The 26,915-nt window shown below is 48.5% G+C and overlaps 1 protein-coding gene across 1 annotated transcript in view; it reads right to left on the minus strand.

The window, feature by feature from the left end:
- Positions 1-26,915, minus strand: part of LOC142010678 (uncharacterized) — a 120,863-nt gene that overhangs the window by 42,562 nt on the left and 51,386 nt on the right. Inside the window, exon 2 of the mRNA XM_074989103.1 lies at positions 17,243-17,658. Within this exon, the coding sequence (XP_074845204.1) occupies positions 17,243-17,658 (416 nt within the window). The remainder of the gene's footprint in view (positions 1-17,242; positions 17,659-26,915) is intronic.

Genomic DNA, 26,915 nt, shown 5'->3' on the forward strand with positions numbered 1-26,915 from the left:
TTAGTTGTGGGCTGAAATAAGAGAAAGAATTGGTCAGGCCACTTGTGGCCCCCTAGCTGCGAGTTTGGCTTGGCTGCCTTGGAATCTGAAGAGTCTGCAGGAAGAGCTATCTGGCTGCAATGGGTTTTTTTGTTTTTTGATGGCCCATTGCAAAACCTAAGCATGTCTGATGGGCCCTCACCACAAAGCAAGAGTAGCCTTGAAGTAAATCTTATCTGGTGGGTGCTACCCAGAAATACAACATATATAAGATACAAGTCCATGGCTGGTGTCATAACTTCTGGTAGAGAGATGGTGCATGGATTTAACCAGGATAATCATATTTGATAGGTTACAATGTTTTCACTGACACCTTACATTGCATACTTTGTGCTAGGCTTGTTGCGAGTGTCTAACTGTGAGATAAATGGTCACATTTCAACCCTACAGCATTATAGTAGTCTCCTGTGAGGTTGTGCTGTCAAAGAGGTTGAGCCATCAGTTGGCTGGAAAGTCTGCTAAGAGGAAGTGGCATGACCTCCTGCCCCAGATTAATTTCTTTGCAGCATCTCTGCTCAGAGAGCTCAGAAGACAGACTTCCCCCTAAAGCTTCCAGGTCCCTTGTTTTCTGGAGCCTTATGAAACTCTCAGATGATCATTCCTGGTGACTGTGGAGGTTTGTGAGGCATCTTACAGCTTTTCTTCTTGACCAAGAATAAAGCTGCTTGTTCAATGCGAGATTTTCTCTATTCTCACCTTTTGCATCCACATTTTAAAATTACCTTTTCAGGTAGCGGCAACTCAGGGAAATAAACAATTTAACCAGTATTTAGACACACTGCAGCAGCACAGATCTTGTTTTCTGCCCCCTATTCTTCATCTGGTTTAACAGAGTCACAAAGAGGTTGACCCATTTGGCCAAGGTCACTCAGGGAGGCAGTGGTTTATCTTGGATTAGCAGCTCTCGTATTCTTTCTCACATGCATTGACTAATCTAGTCTCACACTTCCTCATATTTCTCCACATCCACTCCCTCCTTCTGCATTTGTGTAGAAGCTCTTGTCTGCTGCAGTGATTTCCTTCTGAACAATACCTGTAGTGCTAACAGCAAGGACTTGCTTGGTTCCCATGCTCAGAGCAGTTTGAATTTCCTGCTGGCTCAGCAGCAAGACTTTCAATGTTTTTTTAATGTTTTTTTATACTTATTCTTCTGCGGGAGCACATGGAGGAGTGTAGTTTGGCTATGAATAGCAAGCCAACTGGGCAAGCGGCAGGAAGCTTGCATACTAAACTGTGTGAACTCTGCAGGGATGTGTGTGCTGGGAGTGGGGCTTGGGAGTGGAGAATATTTGCTAGCTAAGGTATTTTCTGCAGTTTTATACTTTGTAACCTTGTTATCTGTAAAATAACAAGGCTCTGCTGAGTCTTCCTCCACCAACATGTACAGAGCAAAGGGTGAAAAGGACTTTACAATTGGAGATAAAGGAGAAAGATGGGGAGGGCTGGAAGGATGGGGTGGGGAGATAAGAGAGAGGTGACTCACCTGTTAATTATCTCTGGAAGTCTATGCATGTGTTCCCTGCATGGTTTTTGCCCCACTCATCTACCAACTCATCTTGTGCTGCACCACTCAGGCCCATAAAAGTCATGTTATTTACCACCTACTTGGCCTAAAAGCTATGGATTTCTGGGGATAGGTTTAGGCTTCCAGATGCCCTTGGTGAACCAAAAAGAAACCTTTTCCCCTCCTAGTTCTTTCTGACTTCTCTCAATAGGGAGTAAAAATAATTTAAACATCACCGTCTGCAAGGACCATTGTTATATAAGCAGGCTTTTGACTAACATAACTCTTTGACGTGACCAGGCCCTGATAAGTCTCTGCCGACGTTGTCTGCAGTGCATGAGCTGCAAACGCCAGAGTGGTGATGCGGCTTTGCTCGGCAGTTACTGCCGGGATCTCTAACATGCTAACATTGATCATTCAGTGGCTGCCAGGTCTGCAGGGCTGCTTACCACAGCATTAGAGAAGTGTCTGTGGAAAAGGCACTAGGCAGAAGGAAAAAGTGGCCCAAGTTGTCAACCCACTGGATTGCCACATCACACTTCCTCATGGCTTAAAAAATAGATGTTCAGCCCCAGCTTTGAAAATGAAGTGGCAGAGGATCACATGTGCTTCTCATATGGTTAAAGATGCTTCATTTCCTGACAGAAACTCACCCTGACTGACGTAGGCTAGACAGTGCAGTCAGGTTTCCCTGCCTGCAAGGCCCTTGTAGTGCAAGGCCGCATATGACAGAGTGGGGCATTTGGGCTGGAGGGTTAGTTCCTCACAGCAAGACGAGGAGCAGCTGAGCAGAAGAGAGAGTGGGAGAGATACAGGGCGGGAAGGAGTGGTTTGTGGGGAGTGTCTATTTTTATGGTGATTGTGTAACAAAGAGAGAACTGGTGGGAGGAGTAAATGTTCAGCAAAGAGTGACAGACAGGCTAAAAGAGTGCTGTGTGTCACTATTAGTCATGCTGTATGTAGTAGCATTAAAAAGCAATGAAAGCTTACTGGGCTACCGAAAGAATAGTCTCTCTGTTTAATAACACAATTACTGATCTATATTAGGGTGTGCTAAGGTTCCCAGGGCTCTAGCTGCTAAGTCTTTCCACTGGGTAAATTAGATCTATGTAGCAAAGTCCCTAGCTCACCTTTTCCTTCATTGTTATTATTGTGGAGCCCCCAGTCCTGGACCAGAACTCCTTTCTGCTTGTTGTTGTACAAACACAGGACAAAACGGTGACCCTTGTCCCAGAGGATTTATAGTTAGAACCTACTCACCTCAAACGGTGGGAAAATGTGTTTGGCACTGTACAGGCACGAAATGAAAAGGCAGACCCTGTGCCAGGGAACCTGCAATCCAACATACACGTTCCATTCTTCTCCCTTCCTTGATTATAGGATGCTCTGCTTGAATTCAATATAACAGGTTGCATTGGTAGCAACACCTATTAGTAAGGTTGCCCAACATTCCCATCATAAGCCTGAATTTTTGGCTGCTTATATGCCTTTAACCTTTCCTGTTCAGGTGGAAATTTTCCATGTCCTGTAGCTACTGCTGGCTGAATGTCTTCAGATCATTTCAGCAAAAATGAAGTTTTACATGAATGAGATTAGAGGAAAAATAGACTATATCCATGTTAAAAAAAAAAGCCTTAAACTATCTGGTTGAGAAGCTTGAGCTCTCCCAGACTTTGGTGCAGAAGCTTGTGTCAGGGAACTGATTTTTTGAAGTTCCCCAGGAAAAAATGCCCTGATTCAGCCGAATTATAAGCCTCTGGAAAAAAGCTTCAGTTTGTATGTGCTCAGTAGAGATTTCTTGCAATGTAGCAGGTAAATTCTCTGAAGATTTCAAATGCACTGGGGATGCTCAACAGTCCAAGGCTCCAGGGGATGAGAAGGACTTTTTCTGCATTTCTGCTCCAGGTTACCAGGAATCATGTGGTAACAAAAACACCAGAACTAAGAGACTGGAGATGGTCTCTCCTATGCTCTCAGCACTCTCCCTGCTGTCACCCAGCAACATGAAGGGGGACTCGGAGTGACTAGAATGCTGTGTAGACAAGCATCTGATCTGTGATATGGGATGGAGGGACTAGACATTGGAGCTGCTGGGGGAAGAGGTGGATGAGACAGGAAGCTAGAGGAAGACAGCCAGCCAGTGGGAAAGGTCTGAGATTGGATGATGAGGCAGAAGTGGGAAGAGTGAGACAGGGACAGGCTAGAGGAAGCATAAGGCTTGGTGGGTTGGGAAAGGGGCAGAAGGATCTGTGTGCAGTAGATCACATTCCCCATCAGTAACTGGAATAGAACTCAAGATTTCTGAGTCTCACGATTCCTCTGTAGCCAGCAAATAGCTCTGAATTGCATTTGCAAAAGTGTGTGCATGTGTCTCAGCCCCCTGAGAGAAGATGATTGCCCACTAGTGCTAGTAGGTTTTCAAGTGGCAGACATCTGTGCTGTGGATCTAAAGGTTCTAACATTGCTGTTGAGCCTTGTGATGCCAGACGATGGGATTTTGATTTTTTCATTTTGCTTTTTTTAAAAACCTAGAACTTTCTACACAAACCTTGTCCCCCAGTCCATGATAGGGTGGCAAAGTCAGGCCCCCAAAACTTAAGAAATGACAGAATGAAGGTTGCTTGTGCAACCATAATTCAGCTCCCAAACGTACATGCCTTATGGCTCAGTCTTTAATTACATGATCACATGCAATTTCCATAGTACTCTGCTCCTCATTCAATTCATAGGATAGGCTGTGCTCTGGGGTTCAATCAATTGTGTACCAAAGGAAGTTGTTGTCTATATGAGCCTGATTTATTTGCTGTGGAAGTTGGAAGATGGGGAGAGCATATAGAGCCCAGGAAAGACAGTCTGTCTGCTCTGGGTTCCCATGTAGCCCTCAAATAAGCATTGCTCAGCAATGGGGAACTCTGAGCTAGAGAATGACCAGTCCAAGTAGATGCTCCAAAGAATTTAGCTGGCAGGTGCTAACAAGCCTTTGTTGAGCATTTGTGAACTGAGCTTTTCAGCGGCTTATTACAGGTTGAACCTCTTTGGTCTGGCACTGGTGCTGAATGAGAAAATTTGCTAGACCATGGGAGGTCAATATTGTCTAGCAGCATTACCAACATTTCCACTGGCTCCTGGGCTCTTAGCAGACATGTGGGGTAAATTATAGCTAATAACAGCACAGAACACAGAGAGCCAGGGCTAGTGGCTGTAAACAAACTTTATGGGACCACAGGAAACTTGGCCATGCCTGTGATAACCGGTCATCTGGCTAACTAAAATCATGCTGGATTACGGATTTTGCTGGACAAGAAAGTTCTGGGCTAGAGAGGTTCATCTGCACTCAGACAAAATTGTGCAGATTTGTGTGGGGATGAGAAAGGTACACCCCTGTTACCTGGGGGACTCCACTGCCAAATTTCAAGACCCTACTCTACAGCATGGAAGTGCTAGGGTTTCTCAGCTAACACATAACAATAACTAAAAACATAGCAAACCAATGCATTTTATCTTTACACGTGTTCTTCTGGGGAATGGTGGAACTGTGTTAGTTGAAACTTACCACAGCAGTCAGCCTGATGCAGATCCCCAGAATGGAAAATGTCATTCCAAGAAGTTAAAGTTCAGTAAAGTAATAAGGCACCTGAAACAAAGCTTTATAAAGAGAAGTCATAGGCAACCTTAACTAACTATAGGCAGTGCTCCCAGCACAACATATAATAAACACATCAGGGACAAAATTACATATCCTGGTAGCGAGTACACCTCCACGGAGATACATATGGCCACAGACTCCTACATTTGTACATACAGTTAGTTCACTTGTGCAAGTATTCCCTTGCATGTATGGACATTTGCTATTATCATGGTTGGAATCACTATTTTGAAGACACACTTTGCTGTCTTTGAAACCTGGGTCCTGACTGTAATAGTCGACTGTTAAAATAAATTCAACTCAGAAGAAAAAAAATTCTGTGAGAAAAACACTGATAAAATATGTAGGAAAACATCTGTTTTGTTTTCACCCAAATCAAAAAACAGAGCAAGTCCAGAATGAATTTACACGAGTGTTTGTGCGTGTTGACAGTACACATGTAATATAAGATGTTTGCACCTGTATACATGTTAACATATGTAGGATAAACAATAGGCAGCATAGTTGTAAAATATACAGTTAGATATAATTCCACTGACAGTGATGTTGATGTAAAAACCCCAAGAGAGAAGACAGAGTCACAAAAGCCAAAGTGGAGCTTTAGGCACATAACATTCAATACACGTTAACTATAATTCCATTCTACTGGGATCTACTATGGAGCATCTGCTGGCCCACTGGCAGCCTCATTGAGGTAACTGGCCTCTATGGGAGTGGCTGATATCAAAGGAAGAACTTTTGAGTGCTCACCTGCTCACCTTCAGGTAGCCCATTTTTACAGTTACAATTCATTTCCAGTTACTTTGACATCGAGATGTTTGCTGCTCAGAAGATGCTTTGGCCTTTTTCTCTTCTTTGCCATTCCTATAGGGTTGCATCAGCATCATTCATTACAGTATAGTTATGAATGCTTTTAGTTTTAAGTTACCCAAATTACGGGCCTTTTACCATGTCCTTTGGGATATTTGTCTGGAGTCTAATAGTGCTCCTTGCCATTCTATATTTCCCTTTGCTCAGTTTCATCCTGTTACAATCCCTTCGTTGTACTGTCTTGGATCACAATAAACAATTTTTTTCTCTCCTTAGTCCTTACACCCTTCAAATCTTGATGATGGTCATCTCCCTCTTTGTGATTAGTTATCCAAACTGTGCTATTTTGTGATTTAATCTTTCCTGTAGACATTTAATTGTTGCTAATTTCTGAATTCTTCCCAGTTGGCCAGTCTGGCCTTGGGATGCTGCTAACTGGAGGCAGTTTTTTAGGAGGTGACATCTCAGCACTAGTGAAGGGAAGAGGTGCCTTGGCACATGTTGCCTCAGATCTGTAGGCAGGTCAAAATCAGACTGGCACTACCTTACTGCTACATCACATTACAAACTCAGATCTAATCTTTGTAAATTGTCGACCTTGCACCTAGTCATTTTCAGCTTCACTTACTTCCAGGGGCTTCCTTTCCATTGAACATCCGTTCTGCTGGATTATGTCTCTCCAACAACATCTGCTTTCATTCTTTCATGATCTGGGGGAATTCTCAGACGTTCTCAGCCCAGAGCCCCCATTCAGTTATGACTTTGTGGTGTGATCCCAATCCCACAGTCCTTTGTGGTCCCATTCCCACAGTTTTGGGTGGGATCATCATGGCATCTCACTGGGGACAGTTTGCAGTGGGGCTGGATAAAGGTGCTGACTTGGCTTTATTGGGGTGCTGGGTTGTTGTGGGTGCTTAGATTGGGGGTAGCTGCTCTTGAGTGCTGGTGGTAAGGGTAGGGATGTTATTGAGTAGGATTAAGTACATGGGGAGGTTTCTTAACTTTCCAGACACATTTGTTTCTTCTCCCAGGAAGAGCCACTGAACTACAGTGAGGCCAGGAAAGCTGTCCAAACCATGAGATCAAGGCAGCTGACTCCTTCAGATTTAAACAGTTGTGGAGTGTTTTCAGTGTCCAAAGTTACCCCAGGGAAATGACAGTGCCAAACAGTTTCACATACTGAGGATGAGTGAAACTGAAAAGTAATCTGACCAGGATGTTCCTTCTCCACTCTCTTTTTATATAAATAAAGAAGACCCTAATCAATACTTTTTATAATGAGTAATACAAATACAAATACAATACTGCCTGCCACTATAAATAGTTATTTGCTGCACAAATGAGCGAAACTCTTTAGAGCCTGTTGCTAGCTCCAGGCCTGTCTTTTCCAATCACGTGCCCTCTAGCAGTACTTAAGGTCAGCAGAAAGAAAATCACACTTAATTATTCAACTCATTTATCTTTTGGGAAGAGATTGACCTGATTCCCCTGACCAAAAATAACTGAAATGTCCTTTCAAAAATAACCCCAATTATCTAAAAAATACCACAAAACAGGTGACTCCTCCCCACTTTTTTGACACAAAAATTGAACAGCCAAATCACATTATGTAATTGAAGGAACATCAGAACCAGTACAATGTTGCCACCCATTTACTAACTAACATTCCCAAAAGGCCAGAGGTCTAAGTTCAAAGTTCACACCATTCTATAAGAAAATTTGCCTAGCTGTGTAGTCCTTTCCATTATAAAAACTTTCAGGTGGCAACAAAGTCTTCTCAGGAAAGGAACAGTTCCCATCAGCCATGTTGTTACCAAAGCATGAACACAGTTTACAGACAAGATGATACGGTATGTATCTTTAGCGACAACTAAATCATTGCATTGTACTCCAACATACTGGTTTTCATAATGCTAGTTGGTTTTATAATTGGTCTCTTATCTACACCTTTCCTCCTCCACCCCAAAAAACACATAGTTCGCTACTTGCAACTTCAACAGACCCACCAAAAACAGAAAGTCTTTCAATCATACCCCATTATCAATATATTCTGTGCTTCAGAGTAAGACTTGTGCCTTTCAGGACTGTTCTAAGCCACTTAATTAAAACAAACTAAAAACTCACACACGCACACACCCAGAAAAAGAAAAAAAGGCAAACAAGATCAGGCTCATGGCCAGCGAAAAGAACAGCCAGAAACCATTTTAACTAATTTCTTCTCATATTTTCTACTCTACCACACAAAAAGCAAAGAACAATTCTTGGCAGATCAAAGCATATGGCATGGGGGATGTGCTGGGACGATGAACGCCACTTCTAACTTTGTTAGCAGAACTTATTGATGTTAATTTGGAATAACTGATTGTGGTACATTTTTAGATTAAGAAAAGGAATGCATATTGCCTATTATCTTTTAATTTTGCTTGCACATCCACAGTGTTTAAAATAATCTATGTATACTTGTAAAATCTCTTTTCATACCATGGATTATTCCTTTGCATATGTATAATAGGGAATGTTTTGTTCATTTTTCAGGATCACAACTTTCAAAAAGTATGATTGGGATTTTAGATTATTCCATTATATTGCATAGTTTCAGAGGTTTTTATTTTTTTTTTCCTCTGAATTGTCTCTCTCTAAATCAGGATCATAGAATCGTAGAATCCAGGGACTAGAAGGTACCTTAATCATAGAATCATAGTACAATAGAGCTGGAAGAGACCTAAGAAGCCATCAAGTCCAGCCCCCTGCCCAAGGCAGGACCAAACCCCATCAGATCAGCCCAGCCAGGGTTTTGTCGAGCCAAGATCTTAAACACCGCCAGGGATGGAGACTCCACTACTTCCCTGGGTAGACCATTCTAATGCTTCACCACCCTCCTAGTGAAAAAGCTTTTCCTAATGTTCAACCTGGACCTTCCCAACCGCAACTTGACCACTGTCCTGTGTTCTGCCATCTGTGACCACTGTGAACAGCCTCTCTCTAGCCTCTTTGCAACCTCCCTTCAGTAAGTTGAAAGCTGTTATCAAATCCGCCCTCAGTCTTCTCTTCTGCAGACTAAACAGACCCAATTCCCTCAAACTTTTGTCATAGGTCATATGCTCCAGCCCCCTAATTATTTTGGTCATCTAATCCAGACCTCTGCCTAAATCAGGATCAACCCCATCTAAATAATCCCAACTAGGACTTCGTCAAACCAGGACTTAAAAACCTCTAGGGATTCCACCACCTCTCTAGGTAAAGCATTCCAAGTGCTTCACCAGCCTTCTGGTGAAATAGTTTTCCCTAATGTCCAATCTACATCCTTCCTACTGTAACTTCAGATCATTTCTCCTTGTTCTGCCATCTGTCACTATTGAGGACAGTCTCTCTTCCTCCTCTCTAAAGCCCCACTTCAGGAAGTTCAAGGCTGCTATCAAATCACCCCTCACTCTTCTCTTCTGCAAAGTAAATAACCCCAAATCCCTCAGCTTCTCCTCATAGGTCATGTTCTTCAGCCCCCTAATCATTTTCATTGCCCTTCGCTGAACCCGCTCCAATGCGTCCACATCCTTTTTGTACTGGGTGGGGAGGGGAGGGCCGAACTGGAAGCAATACTCCAGATGAAGCCTCACCAGTGCTGAAGAGAGGGTAATAATAACTTCTCTAGATCTGCTGGAAATGCTTCTCCCAATGCACCCCAATATGCAGTTAGTCTTCTTGGCTACAAGGGAACACTGTTTACTCATATCCAGCTCTCATTCACTGTAATCCCCATGTCCTTTTCTGCTACACTGCTACTTAGCCAGTTGGTCCCCAGCCTGTAACAATGGTTGGAATTCTCGCCCTGGTTGAACTTCATCAAATTTCTTTTGGCCCCATCCTCCAATTTGTCTAGGTCACTCTGGACCCTATCTCTACCCTCCGACATATCTACCTCTCCCCCTAGCTTGGTGTTATCCACAAATTTCTGAGGGTGCAATCCATCCCCTCATCCAGGTCATTAATAAAGATGTGGAACAATACTGGCCCTTGAACCAAGCCTTGGGGCACTCCACTTGAAACAGACCAACAACCAGACATTGAGCCATTGATCACTACCTGTTAGGCCTGACTGTCTAGCCAGCTTTCTATCCATTTTATAGTCCATGTATCCAATCCATGCTTTCTTAACTTATGGGTAAGAATGTTGTGGGAGACCGTATCAAAAGCTTTGCTAAAGTCAAGGTAAATCCTATCCATTGACTTCCCCTCTTCCAAGGACTTCCAAACGGATTCCTTGAGGATCCCCTCCATTATTTTTTCCAGGGACTGAGTTGAGGCTGACTGGTCTATAGTTCCCTGGATTGTCCTTCTTTCCTTTTTTAAAGATGAGCACTACAGTCGCCTTTTTTTCCAATCATCCAGAACCTCTCACCATCTCCGTGAGTTTTCGAAGATAATGGCCAAAGGCTCTGCAATGACATCTGCCAATTCCCTCAGTACCCTTGGATGCATTAAATCCAGACCCATGGATTTGTGTGTGTGTCTAGCTTTTCTAAATAGCTCTTAGCCTGTTCTTTCCCCGCTGAGGGCTGCCCACCTCCTTCCCATACTGCGTTGCCTACTGCTATTGTCGGGGAGCTGTCCTTCTCCGTGAAGACTGAGCCAAAAAAAGCACTGAGTACTTCAGCCTTTCCCACATCATCTGACACCAGGTTACCTCCCCCATCCAGTAATGCCCGCCCCCCGCCCCGATAACCCTCTTATTGTTAACATGCCTGTAGAAACCGCTCGTATTGCCCTTCACATTCCTTGATAGCTGCAATTCCAGTTGTGCTTTCGCTTTCCTCATTACTCCCTGGCATTCTCCAGCCATATATTTATTACTCATCCTTAGTCATCTGTCCAAGTTTCTGCTTCTCGTATGCATCCCTTTTGAGTTTAAGCTCAGCAACAATTTCCCGGTAAGCCAAGCTGGTTGCCTACCCTATTTGCTTTTCTTACTGCACAGTGGGATGGTTTGTTCCTGTGTCTTCAATAGGACTTCTTAAAACACTGCCAGTTCTCCTGAATGCCTTTCTCCTTTGTATTAGTTTCCCACCCACTACTGGCCCCACACCATCTCTGAGTTTGAGGATGAGCTGAAATTCCCTTTGTAGATTACTGTTTAGGCTATAGGAGAACATATTGAGCTATAACAGCTCCCTGTTTTCTAGACAAATCTCTGATGACTGTTTCCATCAGTAGCAATATTCAGATCAGGTGAATATATAGAATATAACTCAAATGCAATACACTTAAGCAAGAGTGCTACACCCAATTCTCGGACCTGATGTCAGGTTAGTAAGTTTCTTAATTTCAATAAGGGCAATTGCTGAAAACTCTAAAGCATCACCAGGTAAAAAAATTAAATACAAGCATGCTATCTTTCCTATTAAGTGGGTCAAAGTTGTTACATGTGAGTAGAACTTTGACACACTGATTGCCATACAAAGGGAACTGAGAGACTAAAACTATGTGGTTTTATATATAAGGAATTATTCTTGTTTAATCGTTCTTAAATCATTCTAATTTACACTAGTCCTTCTGAACAGCTATGAAAAATTTCGCATTTTGTGGTCCTATGAGAAGTGATTCTTCTTTACTCACATTCCAACCTAAAAGATCAGTTTTAGCTGATTATGTTATTTTGTGAAACATCATATATTAGGCAAGACATTATGCATGTCTGTTATTGGCATGCTATGACCTCTTGTTGCACTTTGTATAGGAATCTTTTTCTAAGACAATAATGTGACATAATATACTCCTTTGTAAAGGCACCTCAGGAAATGCTGCAGCTGCTTCTGTGTAAAAGTTTTCTTTATTTCCGGACAGCCTAAGAGATCTACCAGGGATGTGACTTCAAATGAACAGACTTACGAATTCCTTTGTTTAAACAATTGCATGTTATGCTGGGTTAATTTTTCACGTGATTAATGTTCAGAATCCTCTTTTTGATCTTCTCATGAAAACCTGTTTGCTTTGCAATTCAAAGTCACATGAATCTCTGTTCAGCAGAAATGTAAATGTTTTGATAAAACTGTTCTTAACATGTTTGATTCATTTGATCAGCTTGACTAACTGCAGAGTTTAAAAGTTCTTTAATCAGGAGGGATTTGCTATAAATTGCTGTTGTGTGTCATTTTATAAAGAACAATGGGGATCATAAGACCCTGCTATTTAACCTGAGTGTTGGGTATACGCTTCCGCTGTATAGTTATCTGGTGTCCTGCTAAGATCCATGCCACAGTACACACCTTCTGGATCCCTGTGGATCTTGCAATACTGAGCAGACACAATCCAGAACTTGTAAAGAATTTAAGCACCAGAAATGAAGGAAAGCTTTAGCTTAAGACTGTATGATGAGCCTGTTTCCTCTGACATGTACTACCATCTCCCAAATGATTAACCACATCTTCCAGAAAGAGGACTCTAAGGCTTTCCTTCTGTGAATTCCCTCAATATTGTGTCATCCTTGGGTAGATAGGGAAGAACGTAATTTCCCTCCAGAGCAGAGATGGCCAACCCATGGCTCTTTGAGCCACTAAATGTGGCTCCTCCTTGCAGCTATGCATCAGGAGTATCATCCACCACTCTGCTCATGAGCCTCAATGCTTGGTGGGAGAAGTGCATAGTGGCAGTGGTGGCAGCGGCTCTGGTGAGTTCCTGATATTGAGTTTGAGTGGGGGGCTAGGGCTGCCTTGCTCTATGGGAGGGAGAGGGCATTGAGTTAGAGTGAGATGGGGCTGGAGGTCCTTGGCTCTGGGGAAGCGGGAAGGTATTGAGCCACATATTATCTATCTATCTATCTATCATAGTTAGATAAAAATAAACATATAATGTATGGCTCTCTGCACTCTATAGCCGTGTCTACACGTGCACGCTACTTCGAAGTAGCGGCACTAACTTCAAAATAGCGCCCGTCACGGCTACACGTGTTGGGCGCTATTTCGATGTTAACATCGACGTTAGGCGGCGAGACGTCGAAGCCGCTAACCCCATGAGGGGATGGGAATAGCGCCCTACTTCGACGTTGAACGTCGAAGTAGGGACCGTGTAGTCGTTGCGCGTCCCACAACATCGAAATTGTGGGGTCCTCCATGGCGGCCATCAGCTGAGGGGTTGAGAGACGCTGTCTCCAGCCCCTGAGCTCAATGGTGGCCGCGTGGAGCAGCCCCTTAAAGGTCCACGCCCCCTCCCTTCCTGTGCAGGAAGCTGAGAGAACGTGCAGGTGGCAGCCCAGACACGCGGCCAGCCTGCACGTTCCTCAGCCAGCACAGACAACCACCCCAGCTGCGATGGCCGCCCGGCAGCACCCCCAGCGCCCCCAGGGGACCCCCCCCCAAGGGGAGCCAGGGCATCCAGGGCTCGCAGGATGGCAGCCAGGGCGGCAAGCGGCAGAGGGGCCCCTCCTGGACGGAGGCCGAGCTTCGGGACCTGCTGGGGCTCTGGAGCGAGGAGGAGGTGCTCCAGGTAATGTGGAGCAAGAGGCGGAACGCAGATGCGTTCGCTCGGCTGGCCAAGGGCCTGGCCTCCCGGGGTCACCCTGCCCGCACGCCGGACCATGTGCAGAGTAAAGTCAAGGAGCTGCGGCAGGGTTACGCCCGGGCCCGGGATGCGGCCAGCCGATCTGGGGCCGCCCCCGTCACTTGCCCCTTTTACAGGGAGCTCAGGGACATCCTGGGCCCCCGGCACACCTCCTCCCCTCCAGCCACTCTTGATACCTCGGCTGAGGAGCCCCAGCAGGCCCCAGAGCCGGAGTCTGCCCTGGAGGTAAGCCCCGCACCCCGGGGGCCCCCCCTGGAGCCCACCCCCCAGGGCACCGGAGCAGGAGGAGGAGGAGGAGGAGGAGGAGGAGGAGGAGGGGGACTCCTCCTCCACCGACACCGGCCTGGCACATCCAGGGGAGCCATTGAGGAGCAGCAGCCGGGCGTCCACCCCCCCGGTGTCCCCCGACCGTGGGAGTGGACCTACTGGTATGCACCCCCCCCCCCGGTGTACACCCCCGGGGTTGAGGGGCAGAGGTAACAGATATGTGGCCAGGGCCCTCCACATGCCCAGATGGCCATGGCCCCAAGGACAGCAGTGCCATGTCCCTCACAGGAATGCATCAGCCCCTGACCCCCACCCCCCAGCACGACAGTGCCATGCCCCATCCCCGGGGCTGGGGGTAGCGGAATCTCTAGGGTCCCCCGGGAGGAGGGGGTGGGACACCCCGCAGCAGCAGCAGCATGTGATGGAGTTCGGGGAGTGCAAATGCGAGTCTCAGGCTAGATATGAGCAACAAGCTGAATAGCTCCCAGTGGCTAAGGATGATCCTGGGGCTACAACTGGCAGGTTACACCTCTGCCCTGAACAAAGAGGAGGGAGGAGCCGAGCTGGGTTTGAATCGGGGGCCGCAGTTAGAGGCGAGGGGAAGGGAGAGCTAGAAGGCAGCCAGCCTGAGGAGTAAGAAAGCTACACCCCAGAGGGGCACCCCTTGGGGGTCTTCTCCCCAGGATGGGTTGGAAGGACCATCTCTGACTGCTGTACTGTCACTTCTGGGAGAAACTGGGCATCTGTTGCCTAAGAAACCTCTCCTGTCAGACCCTGCTGAGTGAAGTGAGAGTCACTCCCGCCAGGGGATGGGGTGCAGTGCAGGGGGACCCTTGAACCCCATCACAGCAGCATCTCCCGGGGACGGGGATGGGGAACCTGCAGCACAGGGGTGGGGGGACAAGGGCCACGGCTCAGGGCCCACACTAACGCCTGTCTCCACTCTTCTTCCCCTCCTCCTGTGTTCCGCAGCTGCACCATCGGAAGGAGCAGAGAGCACCGGTGAGGCTTCAGCGGTCCCGGAATCCCCTCCGGGACCATCGCTCCAGGCCAGCCCCTCGGCGGAGGACCGACCGGCCCCACGGCGGGCAAGACGGCGGACCCAGCACCACCACCTGATGGCGACGGACCCCCAGCTGCTGGCCCTCCACCACCGGCAGGTGGAGGTCGCTGAGCAGCGGCTGCGGGTGGAGCAACGCCGCCTCCACCTCCAGGAGCGGGCACTGGCCTGGTGTCAAGAGGCATGGGGGGCCTACATGGAGACCTTTAACCGCATAGCGGACTACCTGGCCCCCCATGCCACGCCGCCCGCCGCTGCGCCCGCCCTGACTGCTCCACCCGCTGCGCCACCCGCTGCTCCTGTCGTCACCACGCCGTCCACCGTCGCCCCGCCACCTGCCACCGAGGGCCGTTCCGCCAAGGGAGACCTGGGGCCAGCTGACACTCGCCGGCCGTATCTGCTGGTCCGCCTGGCCCCCAGCCAGCCCCGGACAGGGCTGCGGCCGAGGCGGGGCTCCCAGCCGCCCACCCCCAGTGCTGGACTGTAGGGGCGTGGGGCTCAGGACGTGGCCCCCCCTTGTATATATTCCCCCACTGTTTTGTTCTTTGTGTTGTATATAGTTTGTATTTATTTATATTTGTGCCCCCCGTTTGCCCAGTCTGATCCTTCCCCCCACCCATGTAAATAGTTCTCCCCTTCCTTGTTATCCCTGTTTTTTTTTGTTAAGATGTAGGGAAGGTGGCAGAAGGAATGCAGTGCTGCTGAGGGCTGGGAGGAATGAGTCTCCCAGAGGTCATCTGCATGAGAATGCAAAAGGTGTGCATGTGTGATACCTTTTCAGGCAAAGCCTAATGGGTAGCAAGTCAGCCATGAGATTTGGTCTATTGTAAACATGTAGTTGTAAAATCACAATTTAAGCTGACACTTAATGCGGGAGTTGTGACATCTCACCAATGCTCTGGGTTGTTGTGGGGGACAGGGCAGTCGCCTTAGCTGTGTAAGACATTGATTACACAGGGCTCCCTGGTTTAAAGCATTGTGAGAGAGAAAGGGAGAGGTATTGGTTGAGCCAGCTTGCTGAGTGCCTTGGTCCTGCCTCTGCCTTGGCCATATAGCTATAAACCTGGTTTGACTAACCCTCCCCACCTGTTGAAAGATAGAGCTGGATACTAGGGTGTTTGTGAAACCCCACACTAGAGATACCAAGAGCTGAAATCACAGAGTGGCAGCTGAGGCCACACAGAGCTGAAATCACTGGGTTCTGCCTTAGGGCAGTCCCAAGCAGTGGGGTTAGGACCGGTGGACAGCAGCAGGACCAGCGGGTGGCTGGTAGGAGCAGCGGCGGTAGACGACAGCAACCAGCGGGCGGCCGGTAGGAGCGGCGGCGGACGACGGCGACTGGCAGATGGCTGGTGACAGCAAGGGGAGGCTACAGACAAGTGGATAGCTAGTACTGCCCTGGTGATGTATCTGTGGGCTTTGGGTTTGGGACTGCACCGCAGAGGGTACACCCTGTAACTGTGTGTGGAAAAGGGCCAAGAGCCCCAGCAAGAGACTGGGTTCTACTGCATATGGGGATGGTATCTGGGTAAAAGGGGTTTTGTCTCTTCTGTGCTAAGATATACTGCATCTGTCGCTGCAACCTTGGGGTAGGTTACGGTCATTAAACAAGCCATTTCTATCCCAGACTCTGTGCTTGCGAGGTGGGGGGAGAACTACCTTACAGGCACTCAGCACGGGGGTGAAATTGTCCCAGGCCGCTGGGTGGGGGCTCGAGCCGGTTGGTTGTATCCTTGATAGGAAAACCCCACAAGAGTTGAACCCGGCCCTTCTGGCAGGCATCTGGCGTTAACAGAAGGGTTACAATATACACATACACTTTTCATATTTAAGTTAGTTAGAAGTTCCTGTATATAGTTAGTATTAGTTAGAACAGAGTTCAAAGTAAACAAGTTTGATTTCACAAACAAGTGTCTGCTTTTATTTGTCCAGGAAAAGTGTGGCGGGGGTGTGCTGTTGGGTGCTCCGTGGTGTGGGCGTAGGGGCAGGGAGTGTTGTGGAGGATGGGGGGGGCCTTCCAGCGTTCACCCCGCGGCCTCATCGAAGTGGGCCCGCAGGGCCTCCTGGACCCGGGTCCCTTTGGGGTCCACCTGGCGACTGGGTGCAGCGGGTGGCTGCACATTGGCCCTGCTGGCCTCCACAGCCCAGCCCTGAAAGAAGGCCTCCCCCTTGCTCTCCACCAGATTGTGTAGGGTGCTGCACGCACCCACAATCTGGGGGATGTTGGTGGGGGCCCGCATCCAGGCGGGTGAGGAGACATCTCCAGCGCCCTTTGAGGCGGCCAAATGAGCGCTCCACCACCTGGCGCGTGTGGTTCAGGCGCTGGTTAAAGCGCTCCTGGCTGGCAGAGAGATGGCCCGTGTACGGGTGCATGAGCCAGGGCCGGAGGGGGTATGCCGCATCTGCGATGATGCAGAGGGGCATGGTGGTGTCCCCCAGAGGGATCTCCCACTGGGGGATGTAGGTCCCCGCCTCCAGCTGGCGGCACAGGCCCGAGTTCCGGAAAACCCGGGGGTCGTGGGTGCTGCCAGGCCAGCCCACATAAATGTCCCGGAAACGGCCCCGGCTGTCCACCAAGGCCTGGAGGACCACTGAGTGGTAGCCCTTCCGGTTTAGGTAGCGTCCTCCACTGTGCACTGGGGCGTGGATGGGGATGTGAGTCCCATCCAGAGCCCCGAAGCAATTGGGGAAGCCCAGGGTGGCAAAGCCCGCGATGGTGGCATCTGGGTCCCCCAGCCTCACGAGCCTGTGGAGGAGCAGGGCGTTGATGGCACGCACGACCTGCGGGGGAAGCACATGGGAGAGCACCAATGAGGGGTGAGCAGGGTGTGCGTGGCCCTCCCTGCCAGGGTTCCCCTGTCCTGCCAGGGCTGCCTCCCCCTTACCCCCGTGGGTCCTCTTACCTCCATGAGGACAGCCCCGACGGTGGCCTTGCCGACGCCAAACTGCTGTCCCACGGATCGGTAGCTGTCTGGAGGGGCCAGCTTCCAGAAAGCGATGCCGACCCATTTCTCCACAGGGAGGGCATGCCGCATGGCGGTGGCCTGGTGCCTGAGTGCGGGGGTGAGCCACTGGCATAGCTCCATAAATGTCTGCCGGCTCATCCTAAAGTTCCTGAGCCAGCGGTCGTCGTCCCACTCCCCAAGCACCAGCCGCTCCCACCAGTCGGTGCTGGTGGGGTAGCTCCACAGCTGGTGGCGTGTGAGGCGGCGGGGGGTCGGGGTGCTGCAGGGTTGGGGGTTGAGTCCTCCTCCCCTGCGGGCTGCTCCTCCTGTGTGGCAAGGAGGTGCTCAGCTGCCTCCCGCATGGCATGGAGCAGGGCGACCCCTGCTCCTGCAGGGGCGGCTGGGTGGACCTCTGGCTGCTGCTGCTGCTGCTGCTGCTGCTGGGGGTCCATGACTGCGTCGCCCGAGTCTGCGTGCCTATGGCTCTGCAGACCACGTGCTGTGCAGGCTGTGTGTGTCTGGGAGGGGCCCTTTAAGGGAGCGGCTAGCTGTTGCCCCGGAAGCGCTAGTCCACCCTATGACCCTGTCTGCAGCTGTGCCTGGCACCCTTATTTCGATGTGTGCTACTTTGGCGTGTAGACATTCCCTCGCTGCGCCTATTTCGATGTGGTGCTGCGCAACGTCGATGTTGAACATCGACGTTGCCAGCCCTGGAGGACGTGTTGATGTTATTCATCGAAATAGCCTATTTCGATGTCTCCACATCGAAATAAGCTACTTCGATGTAGGCTTCACATGTAGACGTAGCTTATCTGTGGTTCTTTGTCCCTAAATGGTTGGCCACCTCTCCTTCAGAGTATCATGCCCCCTTCTCCAACCAGGGTTTTTTTTAACATTGTGACATATCAAGCTCCTTCCTTCACTAGGTTTTTCAACTGCTACTTAACAGCATTTCAAAGTTCTATTGGCTCAGCCTAAATATGGATTAAGCCCCAAACCTCAACTTGGGTCCATGACATGACTCTCCTTCTGCCTCCCGTTTAGTCTATCAAAGTCATTGTTTGTACATAAAAACACACATCCAACCCAAAGTTATTTCCAACCCAATTTTGCAGACCTAAAAGCTTAAACCTTAGATGTCAATCTGAACTGCTGGGTACTCAGTGTTAAGCAATGGGGGTGTTTCTTTATTAATCTTTTGCACCAAGAGGTTCCAGCTTTGGTCAATGGACGTTGCTCCTTCCTTGTCTCTGTGTGAAAATTCTGTGTGTGTCCTCTCTCATCACACTACTTTTCTGAAATCATCTTCATATCAATTCATGTGGGATTCTGCAGACCAAACCAGAGGGGTTTGATTAACCTGGGCTTGCAGCCATTCAGCTTTCCTTGGGTTTTTAATTCCACACAGTCCTGAAGCTAAGCCTGGAGACAATCACCTGGTTCATACCAGAAAAACATGTTTAATTTTTAGCTGCATGTTCGCACAGGACCTACTCTGGTGTCTATGAGGTCACAATCTCTTTTCACTTAAACAGTCCCGTGTGGTGAGGAAGGGTATCTCAGTAGCTCAGAATTTCCCCTTTGGCTCTTGTCAGTGAGAACAGTTAGCTGTCCCATTCCTCAAATTTTGAGCCTACAGGACCTCTGTCAAGTAGGTCCACAGGGCCCTTCAGTCCAGGAAGGAAGAGGTGCAAATGGCCTTCCTGCCTCGTCATTCAGCAGGACACTGTGCCATGACTGCTGCTTCCTTAGGGGATCACTCATTCTGAGCTGGATTAGAATGAACTGGATGGAGTAGTAGCAGGCTGGCAGGAGAATGGTGTGTATGAGTGAGAGAAATCACTTGTGCATAACATTTTTCAGCTTCCTGGGGGAGGCTTGAAAGATAGCCATGACAGGGCACAGTTCAGCTGACTGGTTGCCAAGCATGACAGCTGAACTGGCCAAACTATTGGCACATGTGACCAGTGGATTTTTGGTTATACTGAAGAGAGTGCACAGCTCCATTGTTCAAATTCCTTTCTCAGATTTGTTTTTTCACTGACTGCAGTGAATCATGGGGAGGCTGTTTTCTACCAGGGAAAAACATGTTCCTTTTTTCACCTTCTGCTGCGTTTTAGGGCTTACTTTAATTGGTGGGGAGGATCCACCTCAGGTTCCTAGCACAATAGCCAACAATCAGAACTTTATTCTTATTACTTTGTTGTTGTTGGTTTTTGTTTTGCAAAGACTAAACACTCCAGCATCACACCTGTTTTAGACTTGGTTGAATAGCTATCCCACTTAAGCAGAAACGTACAGCTATAATGTAGAGTGGTTTACAGGACATACCCATTTCAGTAGCTGCTGTTTTTAATAAAGACCACATCTTTATATGGCTGCATTGTTTTGTCCAAATTATTTTAAAGACTTCACATGTTTTTGTATTGGCTCTGGGAGATTGCACAAGTGCTATGATACCAGGTGGAAAAATTTGCCCTTTACTTATTAATAGACTGAATATCAGAAAACAGTTTACAGCCAGGTAATGTAAATTCAGCTGAGCTTTTCTCTCCCATCCAAGACAAGGCTTAAGAGTACGGTAAATATTGATAAATAAATAATTTAAAAATAAAGAAATCAAATAGAAAGGACAGCTCATTTCTTTCTTCTTGTTTTTCTCTATTCATCTTTCATTTAGGTGGTCTGTCACTACCTCTGCCTGAGTTGCCCTCCCATAGAAAGGTAGGGAAACAGTCCTTAATGCCGTAAGTGATACCACTAGAATGTCCACACTGAAAAGCCTAATAAGGTTCCTGTGTTCACTTTGTCTACACTGCCAACTGAGTGACACAACTTTTGTCATTCACAGGTGCTTAAAGCCTCCCACCCAAAAGACCAGTTTTGCCATGGCATATGGCAGTGTAAATAGCATGTTGTTTGGCAGGAGCACTTTCCTGTCCACATGCACACCATGCTTGTATGGGGCAGAAATATTTTGTCGGCAAAAGTGTTGGCAAACAGTACTTACGCTGCCCAGTTTTTAGCAACACAGCTGTGGGGACAGGGCCATATTGCTAAAAGCTGTGTGGTGTTGACGAAGCCTGAGTCTGAGGTAAGGTGAATGCTGCAGACACTGCTGGATGCGTTTCAGATGGAGGAAGAAGTGAGCCCACATCTTATCATGTTGCTGAAGAAAACAGCCAAGTGGTTGATCAGTGTTCAGGATATAGGCTAGTTCAAGTTGCTTTGAAAGAGGAAGTCTTATCACAAATTACCAAGCGAAAAGAGTAATCAGCTACGTGCTGCTGGTTACTGCCTGGGAAAAGTAACAGATGACTGATTGCTTTTAAATTGCTTTTGCATTGCACATTGGGGCTCTGTCTCTACCGAAGGCTGTTGCATCACTAATCATGCTTTGAACAGGAACAGCAGGGCTGCTGAGAACAAAATGAAAGTAAGCCATGTTGTGTTTCAGCCTGAGGAGTAATCGGTTTCTCAGTAGTTGGATGGGAGCCCTTCAAGGAAAACCCCTAGGTGTTGCAGGAAGTGGTGCTGGTGACTCAGTGAATGTCATAATTCCCTCTGAGTCAGGAGGGCAAAGTGGTGTCCCAGAAGGTTTCAGGTGGCAGTGGTGCTGCTGTCTCACATAAGAAATGTAAAACTCCAGAACTACTTGAGATTTTTCCACATACCAATGAACTTTTCTCAATACACATTTGCTTTTGTGTTCACCTTCAAACTAGGCCTATGTAAAGTCAAAGGCCTGACCACTTGGAAAGGTGCCATTCTGGGAGGGTGGTAGGGGAGGGCGGAGGGAAGGCCTCAGTCCTGTGAACTTGGGGACTGCTTGCTCTCCCTCCATTCCCTTGACTGGCAGGGAGCATGGGGAAAGTGCATGGCTTGTGTACATGCCTCTCACTCCTGGATGGTGAGGGGAAGAGGCAGAGGAGTAATTCACAGTTGGTGTACTTTCTCCTCGGTCCCTGGCAGTCAGGCGAATGGAAAGAAGAGCAAGCAGTGTCAAAATATGCATGGCTGTTGCCCCTGCAACACCACCCTGAAATGGCACCCTTGGCCAGTCTAAGATGCCCTGGATCTTTCAGCAAGAGTAAAAGTGTTAGCACTGGGGTGCTGGCTGCAGTTCTTTGTTTGTTTTCACTATATGTCTGTTTTACTCATCCGTTACAGACTGGTTGACTGACGCTTCCCTGGCTGTTTCAATTCAATAAGCTGGTTTTTAAAAAACACTTGCTATCCTAGCATGGCTGTTCACTGCTAACTGACTGCCGTGCATTAACAGTCAGACTGATTCGCCCAGTGGAAGAGAAACATGCAGCTTTGTGGCTGCTTGCTCCCCAGGACGAACAAAACATATGAAGGTGGACTCAGATTTATTAGACCCTGGGCAAAAAGAACATTTGGGGACCCCCACACCCTGGGGGCCCCGGAGCACCAGACCTGGGGAGGGTGGGGGCACACTGTAGTTTCCTGCTCCATCAGATGGCAGTTACACATAACAGTTCAGTGCAGTAGCCTTCTTACAGAGACCAGCAAAATAACCCCACGAGGCCAAATGAGGAGGGACAGCAGGGGCCTGGCCCCTTCCTTTTAAAAGTGGGAGGATACGACCTACTCACTTTTTAACATGGGTGTAGTAGCCTTGGGCAGAGGAAGAACAGCAGCGGCAGGGTTGGGTGGGAGGAATAAATCAGTGATTTGAGCATTGGCTTGCTAAGACCAGAGTTGTGAGTTTAATCCTTACAGAGGCCATTTAGGGATCTGGGGCAAATAGATTTAAGAAAAAGGGGGGTGGTGCTTGGTCCTCCCAAGAGGGCAGTGAACTGGACTTGATGACCTCCCAAGGTCCCTCCCAGCTCTATGAAATGTGTATGTCTCTCTCTGTCTGTAGGGCTGGCATTACCCCTCCCCTCAAATCCAAGCCTCAGATCAGGGGAGACAGGAGGAGTGGTTGCTCCCTCATGCACAAAGCCCAGCTGGCAGTGGGGGCAGCCTGTCAGCAAGAGCAGGAGGGCCACTGAGGCCAAGCCAGTAGCAGTGACAGCTGGGCTGCAGGAACCTACCCACCCACCTCCTTGCTGCCTGTGAACTTCCCAAGTCTCCCTGGGGGCAAGGCCTCCTCTCCCCACAGAGGTCCTGCAGACCTGTGCTTTAATCTGCCACTGCTGGAGATCAAACCAGAGGCCTCTCCCTCAGGGCAGGTCATCACCTCAGCCCTTTAGTGACTGGGCCTGGGATCCCTCTTACATTGAGCCCACTCGTCAATCTTCCAAGCCACCACTCATCTAGAGCTTTCTGCTTTCCTCCGTGAATCTGATTGGCCAGCACTCTGGCCAGGTCTCACTCTCTTCTCTTGTGCAGAAGGTGAGGAAGCCGAGCTAGAGTTACACCCCTGTTTACCGGTGCCGTTAGTCTTGTTTCACGTATGGCTGCGTTTCTCTGGCAGGTGACGTTATCCTGAGGTACACTATGTGCTCTCTGTTCCCTCTTGTGTATAAATCAATGGGGAGGAAGGGCTTAGATGTAGGAGACTGCGGTAAAAATGCTGGTTTAGGCACACCTTCTCCATCAGTCCAAAAGGCTGGCAGGGATGCAGTGTAGGCAGTGGTAAGGACAGAAGAATCTGCTCCATCCCTCACATCCCCAGCCAGCAGCACTTAGGGACTGCCTTCCTGCACTTGGCTCTTCCTTCCACCCCAGCAACTGCAACAAGACAGCCTTCCAGGCAAGCTGCCCTGTGCATGGCTGATCTGCATCCCATTGGAAGGGCAGGGAGAGATGGTCTGAATTGCTTCCCACACAATAGCTCTGTCCCTCTTTCTGCATGTCTTTTTCAGAGGATGATGTGCTTCTGACTTCAGCTGTTTCTTGGCTGCTGCAACTGGCCAAGACCTTTCCTGCAGCAGTTTCTGAGGCAGAGGGGAAGGAAATGTGGTCCTTGTCCTTCGCTTCTCTCCACACAGTCGGTGTCCTGTGTGACTGTGTCCCATACACAGCATGTACCTGGGACTTCCTGTTTCAGGGAGCCTCTTGCCAGCTGGACTGGAGGTCTGTCTGAAACAGCGTGATGGGCCCAGCTCAAACAGGGAACTGGGGAAGGAAGATGATCTGGTTGGCAAGACTGGAATTTGGGAACAAAACTACAATCTCCTGGTATGCCAGAGACCCATGTGCCTGCCTCAGTTCCCTGCTGTGAAATGGGGATAGCAATGGAGCGAGGTAGCAGGATAATTTTTTAAACCTTTACGACTGTGGCAGGCACTTTGATGATGGGAACTACAGAAGTATGTTGTAGACAGATCTGTCTGAGAAAGAGTGCCCGTATAAACACCCCTCAACTCCCCAGCAGTTTCTGCAAGGGCACTTGATGGATGAGCCTACAATAGAGAGGAACTGGTGGAGAGCAGAGGAAAGAGGAGGAGGAAAGGGTTTTTCTGGAAGTGGTTGCAGAGTGCAGACTGGGTGTTGGTCTTTGGTTCCTTTATATAGAAGTGCTGTAACCCTTCAGAAGGGAGCATTGATTTGCTAAACATTTGCATGGGGTGTCATGGGCTACGTCTACACGTGAAGCCTACATCGAAGTAGCTTATTTCGATGAATAACGTCTACACGTCCTCCAGGGCTGGCAACGTCGATGTTCAACTTCAACGTTGCGCAGCACCACATCGAAATAGGCGCTGCGAGGGAACGTCTACATGCCAAAGTAGCACACATCGAAATAAGGGTGCCAGGCACAGCTGCAGACAGGGTCACAGGGTGGACTCAACAGCAAACCTCTCCCTTAAAGGGCCCCTCCCAGACACAGTTGCACTAAACAACACAAGATCCACAGAGCTGACAACTGGTTGCAGACCCTGTGCATGCAGCATGGATCCTCAGCTGCAGCAGCAGCAGCCAGAAGCCCTGGGCTAAGGGCTGCTGCACACGGTGACCATAGAGCCCCGCAGGGGCTAGAGAGACAGCGTCTCTCAACCCCTCAGCTGATGGCCACCATGGAGGACCCCGCAATTTCGATGTTGCAGGACGCGCAACAACTACATGGTCCCTACTTCGACGTTGAACGTCGAAGTAGGGCGCTATCCCCATCTCCTGATGAGGATAGCGACTTCGACGTCTCGCCGCCTAACGTCGAAGTTAACTTCGAAATAGCGCCCAACACGTGTAGCCGTGACGGGCGCTATTTCGAAGTTAGTGCCGCTACTTCGAAGTAGCGTGCACGTGTAGACACGGCTATGATGATGGAATTGCTCAGTGGTTTTCTTACTACAGTTGTATGGAGAGAAATCTGACGAAGAATACAAAAAATCCCCTGAGAAGACACACAAAATAAAAGTGGGGCTTTAGCTCTGGGCTTCTAACGATTTTAAGACTGGGCCCCCTGCGTGAACAAAGCTTTAGACACACATGAAAATGTGGGATTCTGTCACTATCTGCCTTATAATTTGGGGGTCTTAATGCTGTGCCTCTCTGTCTCAGAACTCTGACACCAGTAGGAAACCAGAAAGCATAAAGGTCTCATGCTGGGTCCCGACGGCCTAGTCCCTTCTTGTAGGGAGACCCCAACAGTTTATTTCAGTACCCAGTGCCCTCAGAGTACTCAGCTACTCAACCACTTGGACTTTCTTCTCTGGTTTGTCACCCCTGAAGGCATGAAACCTGCCCCGCATTGCCTGTACACTTGAGTACACACATGCCACACAATGGCCGTGTCTACACTAGCCCCAAACTTCGAAATGGCCATACAAATGGCCATTTCGAAGTTTACTAATGAAGTGCTGAAATGCATATTCAGCGCTTCATTAGCATGAGGACGGCCGCGGCACTTCGAAATTGACACGCCTCGCCGCCGCGTGGCTGGTCCCGATGGGGCTCCTTTTCGAAAGGACCCCGCCTACTTCGAAGTCCCCTTATTCCCATGGGCCATTTCAAAGTTTGGGGCTAATGTAGACGTAGCCAATATGCCCAGAAGAGAACTGCTTGAGGTTGCTATAAGCCAAAAGTTTAATAAAAATATCAAAGATTTAAAGGTGATTGGGTGAGACAATGCCAACACCTACTAATTACACAGCACATAATCATAGATGCAACTTTCAGCTTTACACTTCTGTTAGCTATGTTGCCTATTCTAAAACATATTACCTATCACCTTTGCTCAGTTTCTCAGAAAGCCTTCTGTCCAACACGGGCTCTAGTGTTTCATATTGTCGGCCCTCCATTTCCAGGTAGCGTTCACTTCAAGCCCCTTTCTGCATAACAGGGTTTGCAGGGTTTTCTTCTCTCTCCCAAACTCCAGTGATTCAGGATGGGGAAAATCCTCTCCTTTCTTACACTGTGGCTGCATTGAAAATATTGCCATGGCCCAGCTGCAGTATGGAAGATGGGCTGCTGAAGTGCTTCAGTGTAGACACTCACTACAGTAATGGGTGGGCTTGTCCCACTGCTGTAGGTAATCCACCTCCGTGAGACGCAGGGCACTGTCAGACAAGAGCTGTCTACAGTAGTGGAGGGGGTGGGGGTGTTAGCTTAGCATACTTCACATCTGGGGTGTAGCTGCGGAGCTTTAAATTTTCACAGTAGACCAGCCCTTGGTTTCCAAGGGGTTTCCTTTTCTGGTTCACGTTGTTTCCCCATTAATGTCAATGGCCCATCACTTGGCTTTTCTGGGGTTGTGCAATGCTAGATGCTTGGAGCTAATCTTATCTGGCAGAGGAGGCAGCCACTGTCTGCCTGGCTGACCGCCTCTCTGTTGTGAGGTGAAGCTGAATGCTGCAGCACAAATTTATAAGCTGTTTTATAGCTACAGGTTGAACCTCTCTTGTCTGGCACCCTCAAGACCTGATCAGTGCCGGACAGGAGAATTTGCTGGACTACAGGAAGTCAATATTGTCTAGCACATTGCTAACACTTTGGGCACTTAGAAGACATTGAGGGGTAAAGTACAGATGAATAACAGCACAGAACACTGAGAGCCAGGGCTGGTGGCTGGAAACAAACTTTGTGGGACCACGGGAAACTTAACCACACCTGTGTTAAGTGGTCACCTGGCTAACTAAAATCATGCTGGATGATGGTTGTTGCTGGATGAGAGATTTC

Source organism: Carettochelys insculpta, chromosome 3 (genome assembly GCF_033958435.1).
Source record: "Carettochelys insculpta isolate YL-2023 chromosome 3, ASM3395843v1, whole genome shotgun sequence".
Classification (NCBI taxonomy): domain Eukaryota; kingdom Metazoa; phylum Chordata; order Testudines; family Carettochelyidae; genus Carettochelys; species Carettochelys insculpta.